Source organism: Labrus mixtus, chromosome 1 (assembly GCF_963584025.1).
Source record: "Labrus mixtus chromosome 1, fLabMix1.1, whole genome shotgun sequence".
NCBI lineage: Eukaryota > Metazoa > Chordata > Actinopteri > Labriformes > Labridae > Labrus > Labrus mixtus.
The window spans coordinates 6,285,195-6,302,368 of record NC_083612.1 but is presented as its reverse complement, the minus strand read 5'-3'; the positions used below and the strand labels follow the sequence as shown (position 1 = coordinate 6,302,368).

General features: G+C 46.1%; 1 protein-coding gene across 11 annotated transcripts in view; it reads right to left on the bottom strand.

Annotated features, from left to right (window-relative positions):
- Positions 1–736: 736 nt before the first annotated feature.
- ppfia1 (PTPRF interacting protein alpha 1) overlaps positions 737–17,174 on the bottom strand; it is a 45,003-nt gene continuing 28,565 nt past the window's right edge. The window contains exons 17-31 of one of the 11 annotated variants that reach the window (XM_061045845.1): positions 14,242–14,271; positions 13,562–13,686; positions 13,304–13,479; positions 12,267–12,357; positions 11,858–11,869; positions 9,326–9,407; positions 8,131–8,331; positions 7,760–7,822; positions 6,112–6,138; positions 4,679–4,854; positions 4,486–4,583; positions 4,226–4,398; positions 3,160–3,228; positions 2,769–2,946; positions 737–1,432 (exon numbers count right to left, since the gene is read on the bottom strand). In XM_061045845.1, coding sequence (XP_060901828.1) covers positions 1,371–1,432; positions 2,769–2,946; positions 3,160–3,228; positions 4,226–4,398; positions 4,486–4,583; positions 4,679–4,854; positions 6,112–6,138; positions 7,760–7,822; positions 8,131–8,331; positions 9,326–9,407; positions 11,858–11,869; positions 12,267–12,357; positions 13,304–13,479; positions 13,562–13,686; positions 14,242–14,271 — 1,563 coding nt within the window. In that variant the 3' untranslated portion in view covers positions 737–1,370. Of the gene's footprint in view, positions 1,455–1,701; positions 1,767–2,768; positions 2,947–3,159; positions 3,229–4,225; positions 4,402–4,485; positions 4,584–4,678; positions 4,855–6,111; positions 6,139–7,759; positions 7,823–8,130; positions 8,332–9,325; positions 9,408–11,857; positions 11,870–12,266; positions 12,358–13,303; positions 13,480–13,561; positions 13,687–14,241; positions 14,272–17,174 lie in introns of all 11 variants that reach the window. The other 10 variants (XM_061045765.1, XM_061046010.1, XM_061046087.1 and 7 more) reach the window with 10 other exon arrangements.

Genomic DNA, 17,174 nt, shown 5'->3' with positions numbered 1-17,174 from the left:
AAAAAAAACAAATCTACGTTCAGCTTTAACCACTCAGAGGGTGGAGGAGAAAATCTGCGGTTCCTTCTCGTTCTCAATGAGAGCCGGCGTTGGAACCTGTGTTTTGGAGCGAAGACGGGACGAAGCTTAGACGTGAGGGACGTTGCTACATTCATAGGAGCGAACTGGGGCTTCAGCTATGAAGGTACACCTGACAAAAACACAGCGAGGGTGAGTGATAATAAATAAGAAGAGACGACAGAGAAGAGTTAAGAAAACAATAAGGCTCGATATGATATCGTCATACAAAGTGTTAAAAAAAAAAGAAGGTTGCTGGGTGGATCGCACCGCCTCGAGTCACAGCGTGGATCGACTGAGGCCTCAGTGAAGTTGGTCCATCGAAGGAAGGAGTGTCCACGTCGGGCTCGTCTGTACGTTTAAAGTCCTCCTGTACAGGTGAGCCTGCGCTGCGTGGTTCTCCAGAGGTGAGGAAGGTTGCTTTGTGATAGGAGGAGAGGGGGAGGAGGGGGGGGGGATATGTGGAGAAGTTTCCGCATGCAAGGTCAACGAGAGAAAACCTCGAGCTCAACGAAAGAAGCCCTCTGTTTAGTTTTTTTTTGTCTCGCTACTGATATATGGCTTTAATTCTTTAAATTCAAGAGTTTCATTTTGGTTTCTTAGATATGAAAAAGTAAAGAAAAGAAGATAATGTGTTTCACATGATATCTGTCGTCACCGTCGCCCGGCCTGCCAGCAGTTATTTTTTTAAATCGGCGGACGACGGATCGGACGACTCACAGCGTGGAGAGGTTTGTGAAACAGTCACACACCTGCTGACCTCACAGCTGCTTTCACACAAAGTCACAGGTGAGAAGCTACAAACATGACGACAGGTAAAAAGGGGGCGGGGCGATATGAGGAAGTTATATATCACGTATCAAAGTCACTTGATGATTAGAAGTCAAATCAAAAGAGAAGGAGACAATAACGTACATCTCGTCAATAGAATCAGGATTATAAAAAAAGATTAGATAAAACGTCTGTCGGTAGAAATATACAAACTCCAGACCATAAAAACATTCAGTTACATACATCTGAGAGCTCAGCTTAATACGGGCACAGTGGAGGAATTATTCTTTCGTTAAAAAGTGGGTCGATAGAGGCGACAACAAAAAGAGGATTACATGGTTATTCTAAAAATCAATTAAAACGTCCCATCGGTCGACATAAATATAACAACACCTGTAGATACATCTAAAAAGGTTTCCTCTAGGGAGACTGAAATCCGTGAGTAAGCTCTCTCTCTCTCTCTCTCTCTCTCTCTCTCTCTCTCTCTGTGTGTTGACGACAAAAAAAAATCTTGTTTTTTTCTTAGTGTCCTTAAAGTCATTTCAGTTCATCATCCGGGTCTTGAACGCGGGGAACTCCCCTTCGTCCTCTGACCAGCGGTTACCTATAGAAATAATGAGGATAAACTGAGAAGGGGGAAGAGAGAGATGATCGGACACGAGATGGGGAGGGGGGTGGAGCAGGACAGAAGCGAGGGATGGGACGGGGGGGGGGAGGAAACGGAGAGAAAGAGAGGAGAAGCAACGTGCGTTAATAAAGCCAAGAAGTGAAGAACAGGAGAGCTGCGGTCGGCCTGCACGAGGAGAAGAAGACGTCCGCAGTGAGGTCGTACACAATGCTTGGAGTGTGGTTGGTGTTAGAAGGTGAACTCACCGTTGTGTGTTAACAAGAGTAGGTCCTGACTGTGGCAGTGTCCAGCCTCTGTATAGACTGACTTCCTGCGAGGCCATGTTGGTAGAATGACATGCAGTTAGTCACAGCATCGTAAACAGCAGAGCAGCAAAGCCAATCAGAGAGAAACAAAAGACGACGTTTACACCTGGTTTCAACGCGCGCCCGACGTGGTGAGAGCACGAGAGAGCGACAAGAGCAGGCTAGTGTTGCAGGGGAGACCACAGTAACCGAGACCAGAGGGCTCAGAGACCGAGACAAGACCAAGACATTTAGGGGTCGAGACCGAGACAAGACCAAGGCAGGGCGAGACCAAAACCCGAGACATTAAGGGATCGAGACAGAGTCAAGGCCAAGGCATTTAGGGGTCGAGTCAAGTCCAAGGCAGGGCGAGACCGAGACCCCAGACATTAAGGGATCGAGACCGAGTCAAGATCAAGAACAAGGCATGGCGAGACCGAGACCCGAGACATTAAGGGGTCGAGACCGAGACAACGCATGGCGAGGGCGAGACCAAGACCATAAATATCAGTGAAAAACCCTGATCTTGTTTGCAGGGGTCGTGTCACTCACTTAGACCGTAACACCGGGGTATCCACCGCCATAACCAGGAGATAAAAATCAAACTACAGAAGAGTTATTAATTCTGAGGTGGAAAAATAGCCATTCAGTGGTGGTCTTGACCGGTCGTGATTTAAAATCTGGAGTCCACCCAGTCTGAGACCGATACATGAGCGAGTAAAGATGCTTTAGTTTCTGAGACGAGACCTTCATAAACAGGTCTGGAGGCCGGTCTTGAGGCCGTGACTGATTTTGAGTACTTCAACCCTAGAACCAGCTGTACTGAGGGTCTCGCTCCGCAGCGCGTTAAAACCAGGTGTGAACCGGCTCAGAGAGTACACGAGGAGTCTGGGCTCCTTCTGGACCCGTCATAGAAGTTATTATTGAGTAAGTAACAGCATATTACACACACACACACGCGCGCACACACACACACACACACACAAGCTCACACACACATGCTCACACGTCTGGCAGCCTCATCTTACCGTCCATCGGGCTCCTCTTTGGCTGCGGGGAGGGAGATGAAGCTGCGCTGCTGCTGCTGCTGGCCACTCTGAAGTTGGCGGGCAGGGTGTCGGACGCACCCAACGACATCCCCCTCACGTCTTTGGGCCTGAACTTCTTCCTCCATGAGGGAGCTCGGCGGAAGTTCTTATCGTCATCCTGGAGGAGAGAGATCACCAGGAGAGGTGTTGGATTCACGGATCAGTTCTCACTTCGTCTGTGGTGCTGTGCAGGGAAGAGTGTGTGTGTGTGTGTGTGTGTGTGTGTGTGTGTGTGTGTGTGTGTGAGAGCATGTGTATGTATGTGTGTGTGTGTGAGTGTGAGTGTGTGAGTGAGAGCATGTGCATGTGTGTGTGTGTGTTTGTTTGTCACCTCTTCCATTCTCCGGTCTGTGCCGAGGGCCAGCAGACTGTTGTATTCACGTTCTAGAGTCGCTCTGGCCTAGAGGACACAAAGAGGAAAGCACAAACTGTTACTGAACAGAGAAACTCAGAGACCTGGCACACACTAAAAGATTTCTAAAAATCTTAAATGATGAGGCGCTGGTGGCGCAGTGGTTAGTGCGTGGGCCCCATGTATGGAGGCTTTAGTCCTCCAAGCGGGCGGCCCAGGTGCATGTCGTTCCCCACTCTCTCATTTCTGACTCTATCCACTGTCCTATCTCTAGAATAAAGGCGCCAGAAACCCAAAATTAGATCTTAAAAACCAAAAAAACATGTTGAAAACGTGAAAGAGCCCACATGACGACAAATCAGTTTTTTCTTAACGTGTGTGTAGAGCAATAATATCTGACTCAGCACGCCACACACTAACAGATTAATTCACCAACGACCAGAGTCTCCACTCTCAGGAACGTGTAACCTCTCGCTGTTAAACTCGATTTAAGAGTAAGTGAGTGTGAGGTTTGTTTTAAAGGGAATAATGTAAAGGCCCCGTGTCCACATAGAGTTTTTTTCCAGGCAGGAAAGCGCTGACTGTGCATTTGGGAGTTTTTGAAGGATTTGTTGATGACGGCCGCTTTTTACTGTATGTTTTATATTTGGGATCGTTTATTTCCTGATCAGACACGGAGCGAGGAGGATGAGGATTGAAGACATGATCTGTAGGCAGCAAAAATTAGGGAAATAACATACACGTGCAAAAGAGCGCCGGTGACGTCAACAGCGCCTTTCTGAAAAGATTTCCAACTTGAGCGCTTGGAAAAAGGACGCTGGGCGCCGCACTTGTTCTCCTCTCTCCTGATTGAAAACGGTTGTAAAAAGACGCTGGACTCGGGGCCTAAGAATGCATCATAGAGCCAGTTCTATCTGGACCAGGTCTCTTAAATGATGGATTTGGGAGCATTTAAGGTCATTTTTGATGATGTCATATAAATAGAAATGACCACAGATGATGTTGAACTCGTTCAGTAATCGGGGGATTGACCAGCTGTGTGTACCTGTGTGTTCTGTGTGGGGATCTGCAGCAGCAGAGCCAGAGTGTTGTGATCGAAGGTTTCGTCCAGAGCGAACAGCGCTCCGTGGACGCCGCTCTCGTAGAGGTTCGCACTGTACTCTTTGAGCCCGATGGCCTGAATCCAGACGATCACGCGCTCGTTACTCCACACCAGCACTTCTGAAACGACAGAATAACGTCACATCCTCGCACCGTTGAGCAGCAGTTTAAGTGTAGCTGAGGAATCGGCTGTGTGTTGGTTACCTTGATGCTCCATCTGAGTCTCCTCTCTTCGTCTCTCCAGCTCTTTCCTGTCGTAGTTGAGCCTCCGCAGACTCATCACGCCGCACTGAAAACTGTTCCTGTTACACAAACACAGAGACAGATGTCTTCACATGTAATCATGACATCACAAAGACGATAAAATAACACCTATGAGACCTGTCGGCTGTGTTACCTGTGGAAGCTGTCCACCATTTTGAGCTGTCCCCTGAGGTCCTTCTTGGTGAGGTGGTCGAGCATGCGGGCGTCCACCAGGGACTCCATGAAGTAGGAGCGGTACTGAGGCAGACCCAGGCTGGGCAGCCACTCGTTACCGATCCACTCGTGGTTCATGTCTCCGTATGCCAAAGTCTGCGGTCAGAGAGGAGACTGCTCAGCATGTGATGGTGATATTTTTAAACTTTGCGCTCTCTTAACTGATTTTCATGGTTTGTAAAAAACCTGCAAGCTGACTGCAGCCTATCGTACTTTAAGGGTAAGGGTGACCTGACAGAAACTCCAAAGGATCTGATTGTTATGATGTTGATCAAAGACAGTCAGGACGTTTACATGCACAGTGAAGTCGCTCTACAGCTCGATTAGGACGTTTACTGTTCTTGTCCCAGTGTCCGAACACCGAGGGAGAATTTATTGAAACCATGTCAGACTCTTCTGCAGCAGGTGGTGATATTCCCCCTTTCAGATAGTGACTGTTGGACGTTCTCTCTGTTGACCTTGCTCACAAGTTCTAAGTCGAATGGTGAAAGCAGGACTTCTGCTCTGCTAGGCACTTGTGCACGGCGTGGAGATTGTGGAGCATGCTCAGAGCGCCTAGTCCGGTTTGTTTGGATCTAATGGAGGTGTAAAAATGCACCAGTGAATCGATCTGACACCACATCATCCAGGTGTGTTAGTCGGACTTTAAGAAATTCAACTTCCTGTCAGACTAACATGTTAACATGTTTTTAAAGTCCAGTTTTAGTCGCTGACGCTCACTTGCATCCCGTGCTGTTAGGACACGCTATAACTCACTGAGTTGAGCTAAGCTGAGAACAACGCACCAAAACATTTATTATCACTGTGATGAAAAACAAAACCTGTAAGTCATTGAAATTCTGCATTTGTCTCTGAAACTAGAACAGAGGATTTACAATATTTAAGATCTATAAGAGTCCAGATCCCCCATTTTAAATAAACAGTCATTTTATTTCTACTTTATACCACTATAGAGCGGGAAGGAGAAAAAGGGGACAGATATTGCCGCAGCCCTCAAAATCCACGGTGAGGTCAGGGGAAATCCCCTGCGTCGTTCTCACTCTCTCCACGACACCATCAACTTCTCCTCCTTTTTCAGTTTTTCTGCTTAAAAGTGCTAGGTGTTCCTTTTCAGCAGGTGCATGATGGGACATAATCTCAAAAGGAGCTGAGTTGTAGTCGTGCAGTTTGTGACTCTGCAACTTCCTGAGTATTTGCAAAAACCTGTGCGTTGCTGACACATCGTTAGCTGCACATGTAAACGTACTGAGTGAAGAAAACTGTCACATAGATCGAGCTCTGAAGAGTGTAGAAGGTGAGTGTAGTCTGGGGGGGGGAGGGGGGTGGTTGGGGGTTTAGTGAACGTGTGCAAACCTGTGCCCAGCTACCCTCGTCATCCTCCTGGTGTTAGCATGGTTAGAGTGAGCATGGTGAGAAGAACAGAAAAGGTCGAGGGGTTAGTGAGGCCGCAGCGCTGTTAGAGCAGCTCAATGTGGAGAAAGAATAAAAATCTTTCAAAATAAAAACAACAACAAGCAAGACAAGTTCATGCAATGACAACGAACCAGAAAGACACGGGGGGATAGAACTACAAATATCAGGAGGAGTTGGCGATTCAAGGAACAAGACGTCAAGCGTACTTTTATCCTTTTGTTTTACAAGAGCCATCCGGTGAATTCAAACTCCTGATCTGACATTCCAATCAAGCAGAAGTGATCACTGATTTGTAAAAGTACCCACAAACCTTTAATCAACCAGACATTGATGTCGGACGCCACTTCATTGTAAAGCGTAAAGTGGAATCTCTGACATTAGGCATGTTTAGATTTTCTTTCTGTTTCCTCATATCGCCAAATCCTAACACACAGGTAACAGCGGCTGGAGGAGGGGGGGTTATTCATGCAGATCTACGTTGCTCTGTAAGGGCTGCCCCGACTCAGCCTGAGTCGATAGAAAAAGTCTGAGTCGACAAAGTTTCATGGGTTAGTTTGTCTGAGTGAGGTTACGATCTATCTGCTGTGTTTCTGATCTATCTGCTGTGTTTCTATTCCATGTGTAGAGTTGAAGCAGGAGGCCTTATGTCCACGTCTCTCCTGAGTGTTAACGTGTTTTCACAGAAGAACCAAACTCCTGAAAATGTCTCTTCATTTCCCGTTGTGAGCTGCATGTGTGAACACAAACCCCACGACATCAAATAGAATTTTATCTGCCAGCCCCATTAGTACAATTTCTGCAGTACGCCGGGATGAGCTGATGTGAGAATGACTCTAGTTCTGTTACTGTGGTCACGAAATAGGTGTTGATACCATTAAGAGTTTTAATGGTATTGTATCTATTGTTTAAAATCTGGTATTTGACAACCTTTTGGGAGAGCATTTTCGACACAATAAGCGAGGCATACGGCGAGACCATTCCTCCCAATCCACTATCAACAATCATCGGCCTACCTCCTGACACTATCCTCAAAGCGTGCTCTTGATTTTATGACCCGGGGACTGATCTTGCTCGATTGGAGGCGTTAAAAATGTGACGTAAAACTTTCTTTTGCAGGCCGAGAACTTTAGCGGTTCTGATGTCTCCAAAAGTTTATGTATAACAGAAATGTGCGGTGACTGGTCGACTGGAAATATTTAGAATTTGGGGCAGCCCTTCTTCTGGCTGAGATCAAAAACTGCAAAATATTAAGTATCAGGTTTTTTTTTATTACACTCAACTACACAGCACTAACACAAAGATACACACACACACACACAGTATGTAATGTAGGACTAAAAGAACTATAACCAAGACGGGGGAAAGGAGGGAGAAGAGGCGTGTTCAAGCTGCCTTAAGACTGAATCAAATCAGATTATCAAGTAATAAAACAAGCATGCAGTGAGTGAGTGAGACAGGTTTCTCTGTCTGTCTCTCTCTCTGTCTGCCTGTCTGTCTCTCTCTCTCTGTGTCTGTAAGGCAGCTTGGAACGAGCCTCGACGGTCACCACAGAGGCCAGAAGGCACCAGCCAATCGGGGGAAGACTAACCGTGGGAGGTGTGGCTGCCAAACTTTCCATCTCTTCGTGTGTGACCCAAACGTTTCCTGTGGTCTGATCATGTGACACCCCCGCCCCCGATCACAAGTGAGAGAAGTGTTTAAAGAGGGAAGAGTGACGGAGAGAAAGCAGGATGGAGAAAAAGATCATTCACTGTTATCTCTGTTAGCAAGCGGATCAAGCTCGTCTGACCGCGGGTTTAGTACATGTTGAGTTTGTAAATACAAAGTTTCATGCTTCATCAGTGACAAGAATGTGTAGGAAGAGAGCTTAACGGCATCATCAGCCCGTATATTGTAGGTATTAAGGTGATAAATAGCAACATGTGTGTGCATCCTGTCATTAACCAAACAGACAATTACCGTTCTTGAGGTGGGCGGGGCCGACGGGCTGGTGAGAGACATGATTTCCTGGATGGCCAGGCGGAGTTTCAGACGATGTAGCGGGTTGCTGATCCCGATCTCTCTTTGGATCTCTGTGTCCGATAGCGCTGACATAATGGCTCCACTCTTCACATTAGCACGGCACGCAGCCACGTACCAGGCTGGCATGCCCACCCACAGCTGACGAGAGAAGGAGGAGGAGGAGAGACAGGAGACATCAGCTACAGAGTCATTCAAGAGTTTATAAACCCAGGACCTGTTTTAACTTTATATGCTGGGTCCAATCAGTGAGATGTGTAGAGAGTGAAACGATAAAGTGACCTTACTATATGATCAGACATTAAGGAAACATGCTATGTTGAAGTGCTGGCTTCTCTGACAACAATGCAGCAGTCAGTATGTCCTCCTTCTAACTTTAGATTCTGGTCCTGAATGCTCTGGATTTGTTTGGACCAGAGAAGGTAGGCGGTTTTAAGACACCCCCCACACGGCCGTTTTGGACGCCCCTCGGTTTGTCAGATATGAGAGCAGTTATCAGGTCAAACCAACAGGTGTTGCAGCGATGGAAGCGGACAAGAGAAGTGGTTCAGATAGAAGTGATTGTACCCGACCTAAAAAGCCTCTGCATGTTTCTAATAAGCTCCACGAGCAGAAACGTGCTCAAACTAGGATCAATATTGGAGATGTTTTTGAAAAATGGAGAGAGATTAGAACACAAAGGTTTACAGACCGATGCAGAGCTGGATAAACACTGAAGCTTCAGTGTCCACAACATGGCAACCTGCGTGGGCATTGACTCTAGAGAGGAGGGGGAGGGGAGACAGCTCTCTACAATGTTTAGAATTTAGACTGTAGTACCCATTTTAACCACTAGGTGTCAGAGTTACATATTGCTCCTTTAAGGACTAATAGGAGTAGAAAGTTTCGGGGTTGCTCCAGTAGTTTGCTCCTGAAATGGCTGCAACGTTATCCCTATCAATGCCAAATCAAAGTAAGTCCCCTAAAAGTTGTATTTGTACCGGTTCAGATTGTTTTTTTAGAAAGGATACCTGCAGGGAAAGAGCTTCTTGAGGAAGAAGATTTTGTCGACATATAAAGCAGCAAATGAAGCTCTAATCAAACAGTAAAAACAATGATTCCCCGGTTACTTTACATCAGTGTTGTTTCAGCGTACCTCCAGCCAAACGACGACAGTTGGTCCGTCCCACTGGGCAAACGGCAGGCCCTGCCTGCGAGCCTCCTCCAGTAATTCATGCCTGAGACACAAACCAATATATTAAAGAGAGAATGCAAAAACATACAAACAAACACAGCAACTCCACAGAGCATATCCCAACCTGCAGTACGCACTCAGTCATATTTACCCTCGGACCCAAGGTGTCAATACACATGCATCAAACCAGAGAGCAGGAGTTTGAGAGAAAACAAAGAAACTGAAACCCAGGAAGTATCGAACAGAGACATGCTCATCTGGAAAACCTTTATAAGAATTAGAGCCTGACCGATAATCGTCCAGCCGATTAATATCAGATGATGTTAGCATATAGCGTGCAGCGACGATTCTTGAGTCTGTTGGGACCCTAAGCAAAAGATCAGGGGGGCTCAATAACCGCCATTAATCACCTTTATGTTGTAAGTCAAAGTAACCAGCTTGGAGGGGGCAATTTATCCTCTTTTGTTGGTGTCAATAAACTGACGTATTGATCCAATGTCTTAACTTCCTCGTTCTTTTTTTCACTCTCAGACGGAGAATTTCTCTTCATTTGTTTTTGGCGACTTTGACAAACTTTGGTTTTTAAAGTTCTAATGCAGCACGAGGAGAGAGCTACTGTTGGATAGGGCCCTCTTAGGGAGTCTTCCTACCGTCATTGCAAATTTTGCACAATTTGAGCCAACGCTGTGATTTAGAGTTAGTCAGCCGTCTGGGTCCCCTACTGGCCTGGGGCCTAAAGCAGATGCTGGCCTTGCCTGTTGAAAAGCAGCGCCTCTGATAACTTGACTATCGGCCATAAATTATCACAATTTATTCACCAGTCAAATAGCATTTCATTATCTTTCTGGCTGTCTCCAGCAGAGGGCGCTGTATGGATTACAAAAAGCATCATCACTCTCCAGAGTGTCAAGTGGTTTCTATATCTCTAAAGATCGAAGGTAGATCAAAGAAAAATGGCGGCCAATTTGTCCTTATCGGTATCAGCCCCAATCATCTCATATCGGTCGAACCCTAATTAGAAGAATTTTCTCAGACGTATTCAAACCCTGACTATCCGTGTAAACCACACGGGTCATTTTTAAAGCTCTTAGCGATGACTGTATGTCTCAGCAAGAGCTTCAGGATTGAGGAGGAACTTTGTGAGTTGGTAGTTTTCTCCCAGAACCAATGCTGTGTGAGTCCACTTAGAGAATGACTTCAGTATGAAAGCATTCCTCAAAAACTGCAGGGAGCAAAAAACATGCACGGAGGGAAGAACTGAAGGAAACTTTAGCGATGGCTTTGAGCATCCACTTCATGCACATTCACAGTTTTTAATGAAGGAACAACGCCTTTAAGCAGAGACTCTCTGAAACCTTTAGGCCCTGAAACACCAAGGAGATCGTCGGCTGTCGGTCCAACTGAGCGATCATCCCCCTAGTTTTTCTCTGTAGCTACCCGCCGGCCTCCGTCCGCCTTTTTTCAGCCAAATCGACATGTTGAATCGGCGTTGGCGCGTTTTGTGAGAGGAATCTGATTAGCTGTCCTGAGGTTTCATTTCTCTCCAGCTCTCGACTCAGGTTCAGGAAAGCCCCTTGAGCATGCCGCTGTAGTATCCATGCTTTCACCCATTAGTGCGGTTTCTCCTTATTTGTCTCCTCCGCCTTTTCTTTTCTTTTTCCACTAAAAGACCAAGGGCTGACAACGCCAGCGTCAACTTTTTATCAGACTTTATTCTCCATAAGTAGTCTACCTATAATACGAGTGGTGAGCGACAGCGGTGTGAAAATGGTCTTCTCGTATCATAACAACAGACTACCGCCCCCTGCTGGCATGGAGAGTTATTTCCTCTCATGAGCAGAACGTACGTGGTGGTTGACCGTCGGCTGTAGTCTTCGCGGTGTGTTCTAGTGCAACTTTTTGGCAAAGACGGCTTCGTCGCCACTACTTCTTTGCCGTCTGCTTGGTGTGTCAGGGCCTTCACAGGGATCATGAAGGCGTGTAAATATGAAAATGACCACTAGATGGGGCTGTGGGACATATAGCACTGATAAAGAACAAGCCCATCTTCTTTTTTTTGGCAGATCTGAGCTGTTATAATAAAACCTAAGCAGATAGAGCATGTTCTTAACTCTGATCAGATTCGCATTCTGAGGACGTTAAAGCAGCACAGCAACTCTACTGAAGCGCATCTCCTCAAACACAATGACAAAGAGCCGACTAGAGCCTTCCGTTAACTATCTTTTTCCCGTAGTTGCAGTGCATCACTTCATGCTCCGATAGGAAAACTGCAAGAGGAAAAAGTGTCACTCACTAAAAACATCAGCACACACACATTCCTGTTAGTTAAGCTCCGCTGTGGAAAGCAGGGTAAAAGAGCAGCATGGAAAAGCCATCAGAGAGTTGCAGGGACAGTTGTTTGGGGTCCTCAGACCTAGTGGTGAGGTCAACGTGAAGCCAAGTGTGGGAAGAAGATAAGGCAAAAAAAAAAAGCAACAAGGTGAACCGACTTACCCTGTCTTTGGACTACACATGGAATGAGAAGGGGATGGTCATAAAAAGAAGACGGGGGTGGGGTTGGAAAAACAGCACAGAGAAAGAATGAACTGATGGTAATTTAAGAGCTACATGGAAGCAAAACATAATTTATGGTGTTTGCGATATGTTGGCGTGAAGGGAAAATCATAAACGAGTGACCGAATGGAAATAAACTGGTGTGGGTTGGAAGCGAGATGAGTCTGTTGGAGTGAGCGTGAGTGAGTCGGCAGGGAGTGAGCAGCAACAAGCCCACAATAAAGCAAAACAAGTTGACGTTATTAACACAGCAGTGCCCTGGAGTCGAGTATTATCTGGTAATCTTTCAACTTTATTCTCAGTCGACATTAAACTGGAAAGACAGCAGAGGGGGCGGGATGACACTTACTTCTTCTGCAGCTTCCTGTTCTTCTCTGCAGGACCTCCGAGCGTTCCCATTAAGCCGTCCTTTGGAGAGCCCTCCGCTTCAGGAGTGCCGGCTGCAAACGTATAAACAAACACCTCGTTCACAGGGCTGACAGAAACAGGAAGTAGACTTTCTATGAGTACCTAAATCTGCTTGTATTATGTTGCAGACGCTTTCATCTCAAAGTTAGATGGGTTCCTTTTACAAGCTCTTCCACATTTTCCACCAACTGCCATATACGCAGTGCACACCGCTGTATGTCAGCGCCACCACAACGCAGCCGTTCACTCCCAATCTAGTAAACGCTCCTGTTCCAAAGTGACTGCTCGGTCTGTCTACGGAGCGTGCCAGGAGTTTCAAATAAGCAGCGAGTCTACTTTCGACAGAGCACGCGTCATGCTGGACGGGCTGGGAATCTTTGGGTGTCTCACAAATCGATTTCGATTCTTGGGGTCAGGATTCGATTCAGAATAGATTTTCGATTCAAAATGATTCTGAGTGTATTTATGAATTAGTAAATACTTCAGGATCTACTCCAGTCATCTGTAAGAGTGGCTCAATTTCTTGTTGCTCAATTTACTGAATTAAAGAGTTTACAGGAGAGCTAGTTCTCCTGAGATCTTGAAGTTCTGTGTTGTGTGTACAGCTACTTATGGCTGCGCTCACGCTCCATAAACGGACCCAGTTGAGCAGGATCTGCACCGTCAGATGGAGCATAAACCGAGGCACTGTCAGACCGCGGCACGCATTTCAGTATGTGGAAATTGGCAGTTAGAGGTTTCTTCTGTCCCACCTGTGCATTCTGTATGAACCAGTTAACTTCTGTCTTATTTTAATCTTTTCTTTAGCACAAATAAAGAAACTGAAGAGCAGGGACACAATGCTCAGCATGTTTGCTTTATGTCATTCTTTTTATTTGCGATGTCAGCAGCGTTAAGGCTTTAATCGCTGTGAATGAATTTCCTGACATTAACATTCACATGAGCCGTCCTGGAATAAAACCCTTGTGCGTGTCTGACCTTGGCTGGGGGAGGAGTCCTTGCTGGGAATGCTGGGTCGGCCCTTCTCCTTCTTCCCAAAGAGGCGTCCGATGGAAGACTTGATGCTCTTCTTCTTGGCTGCTTTGTTGAGCGAGTCCTGGCTGCTGTTACTGCTGCTGGGGTTACTACCCTGACCGTCCTGCAGGCCGGCCAGACTGTGGGAACGAAAGAGCCGGTTGTTTGAATAAGGGGAGACGAGGGAAATCAATGACATGTCTGTATCTCTGCGGGTCTTACCCTCGAATGTCTCGAATGTCCTCGTGGCTTGCGGTAAAGCCCGCCTCCCTGCTCAGGCGCATGGAGCGTGGAGTGGTGGGAGGCGACGTCTCACATCGGATGGTGGCCTTGTCGTCCTGAGCCGACTGCGTAACAGTAAATTAAACGATGTTATCGAGTTGGATATCTCTGGATTTTTACTCTGTTTTGACTTTAAGAAACATCCTTTACACAGCACGCTCTGATGTTTATTCTATACCATCCAACGAGGAATTTTTATATATAGAACAAATATAGCAGGGAACATTTCTGTCCAGTTTGATGGGCGTGACGGCTCAGGGGGAACTGGAAAAGACAAAGGGTTGGGCGATATTGGAAATACATGCTTCCTGTATCGTTTAAATCTTGGGAACAGAATGACAAAAAAACTAAAAAAGGAAGATGTGACAAGACCTCTGAGATGTCTGAAAAACATGCACTCACTGCTAAAAGGATTAAAACAGTAAACTCTTAAAACTTGATTGAAACACCTCACAAGGGGGAGTATACAGATGGATGTTTTTGAAAGGAGCATGTACTAAATATGACACTGTGAAATGACATGGAGATACTAAAGAGGGAGGAGCATATTTGGGAGTTGAGGGAGTGAGGATAAAAAGGACATGGCCGACAGAGCCCAGTGAAACAGGCCTCTGGTTTACCTTCCTGCGGTGCTTGCGCAGGTCACTAGGCTGAAGCGTGGTGAGGGAAAAAAAAAAAGGAGAGAGAAGAGAAGCAGTTAGTGAGACGCACGCATGACAGACCAGCAGAGGAACCAAGCCATGCACAAAAACACAAGACGAGAAGATACACATTCACACACACACACACACAGAAGAGGAGACCCAGAGAATCATTTTAATAACACAGTAAAGACATGCAGATCTGCAGGAGCTTCACAGCACCCGAGGAGGAGGAGACACCGCAAAACAACCACGCTGCAGGAGGAGTGAGGGGGGGAAGGATGGGTGCAGCCTCAAGGAAACTGAAGAAGGGAGAACAGGATAATTTTTTCTGTTGTATCAAATCTTATCAGTTATTGACCGAGTATGTAGCCACCAGAATTTTGAACTTACACCGTGACCTAACAGCACGTGAGCGTTGGATATCACGTTGCATCGCACATGATCGCACGCTCGCTGTCCACACTGCCTCCGTTAAATATTTCATTCTCTGCTCTGTGAATTTCAGTTTCCCCTTTTAAACAGTTTGACATGGAAGTCTTTTGTTTTGAAGGTGGACAAACAAACTGAAGTGTGGTGCTTTTATTTTGAAATTGAACAAACTGAAGTGTTGTGCTTTTATTCTGAAGGTGGACACACTGAAGTGTGATGCTTTATTTTGAAGGTGGACAAACTGAATGGTGGTGCCTTTATTGGATGTGGATGTACCGGAGTACAGTACGTTTGATCAAATGAACCAAACTTTGGGGTCAAGCGTACTTAGATCCGGGCCCAGGGTCCCTGATGAGAAACCCCCCTAAGAGTGCTGACCCTTGAATATTTCAAAATAAGACCTTGATTGAAATCTGGATGCTTTATAGTATCGTACATTTGGCAGAGAGTCATGACACCTGGATTTATGAACCTCTTCTCGTCATATTTTCCGCTGTGCACCTATAAAAGGCGGCAGGGGGGCGTGGAGAGGTAATTTCTCCCCCCCCGCTGCATTCCTCACCGGCCTGGCATTAGAAGAGCAAATAAACCATCAGCGTGCCACATTTCTGAGAGAGATCCTCTTGCCCGAAGGAGGAAAATACCTAATCACTCATTTCCTTTCCTCAAACGACACACTGAGGCCGGAGCAGGGAGGAGATTCAGGAGCTATAAAAGGCAAACAGGAAGGGGAAATTGAGGGGGGGTGCGCAGACATTTATTTTAATCGCCCGAAGCGATTAAAATAACCGTTGTTGCACAGGAAATGACTTTGATTCTTTCGGCCAATCACCAGCCTCCAGGGTGTCTAGCTCCGCCCTCTAGGGTTGGATTGGTACGCTTGGCACCTCAACAGAAGGGAAGCTAAAAAGCAGGACGGTCAAATCCCAACTTCTGACAGTGGAAACGACGGTACTGAACTGAAGCAGACCACTTGTTGGAAACGGGTTAAAAACACCTTTAAGGTACACAGGTGATCAGGAGGAGCTCACCTGAGGAGCATGTGCACTACGATCACTGTTCAGCTCGTGTTAGCATTAGCATTAGCTGCAGGGAGGAGAAGAATGAAACCCGGTCTGGACCTCTGACAGTCGCGTCTACTTTTATACCTTTTGTTATCCTGAACTACAAACTGTCCTTTGAAGCCTCGGACGTCTTTAATGTCATTGTCTTTAATGTCCTCTGTTTTCCCACAGAATGAAAGCGTATGTGTGCCGAGGTTAGGGCGTTTTTTTTTTACTTTGTCTGTTAAAAACTCAAACCAGGCTCATGTGTGCCTTCAAGCTTTGCTTTGTGAACTTCCCAAGCTTTGACATCAGATACGTTTAAATGTCAGGAAACACAATTTCTGTCCATATTTGAATGTCCACTGTGTCCTTTAGTCTTTAGTTTGAGCAGATTCGTCCTCCTGTTTTCATCGTTTCTCTGACTGAACTCTTACATTCTAGACATCTTTTCAGGAGTGCATGTGAGGAAAAGGCTTCTGTGTGGTAAATAATGCCATCTCCAACAGACCTAAAGGCTTTTAAAACTCCCGGGCCAAGTGCAGATGATTTAAAATTCTGTCTTTAAGCGAGAGGATCTTTTTGAGGCTGCTGCTGCTGTCTCGGACAGAAAGAGAAAGACAATTGTCCCTCTGCATTGTCTTTAGGTGCAAAAATATCAACAGATGTCAAAAGGAAGAGGACGGAGAGGAAGTGGCGGTCTGCACCCACCCGGGGAGAAAGGCAGGGGGAGCTGCGGAGGGGTCTACAGGTACCTGGAAGTAAGGCGCATAGCTATAAGCCTGAGGGGGAGGACTGAAGGCGGCAGCAGCGTAGGGCAGGTAAGTGACAGTCTGCTGGGAGAGGCAGCTCTGCATGATGTAGGGGTCATAGCAATAGTGCTACCAGCAGGTAGGGGGGGGGCAGTCACACACACTTGGTTACATTCTCATACACACACACTGTTAGTTCACTGAGACAGCATGAACACATATCAACATAGAACAGAGAGGGAAACAGATTAGACCTAAACTACACCGAGAACACAGACATGTACACGATTACCAAAAACTAAAGAGGGGAATCCTGATCCGTATTTGAATATACTTTGGTTTCTTAATGACAGCAGGTGAAAAGTTTAGAAAATGTTTTGGACAGCATCCACTTAACGGGCTTAACAACTTTGCCTAGTGTGAGTGCAACCAGAGAGACACAGAAAGACAGAGAAAGTGAGAGAGAAAGAAGTCCGCTGGAATGATAGGACACCTTGTAAGGAACAGTTGCTGCCATTAAAGCCTGTCGTCACTCAGATACCAGAAGATATTAATAATAATAAGGTTTAAAAAATTAAAAGTGAATCCCTCTTTAAAGACAGAAAGAAACACTATGAAAAAGTTATTTTCCTACAACAAGCTGATCAGTTTAAGGATCCAAAAAAACAAATGAAAGTCAGGAATT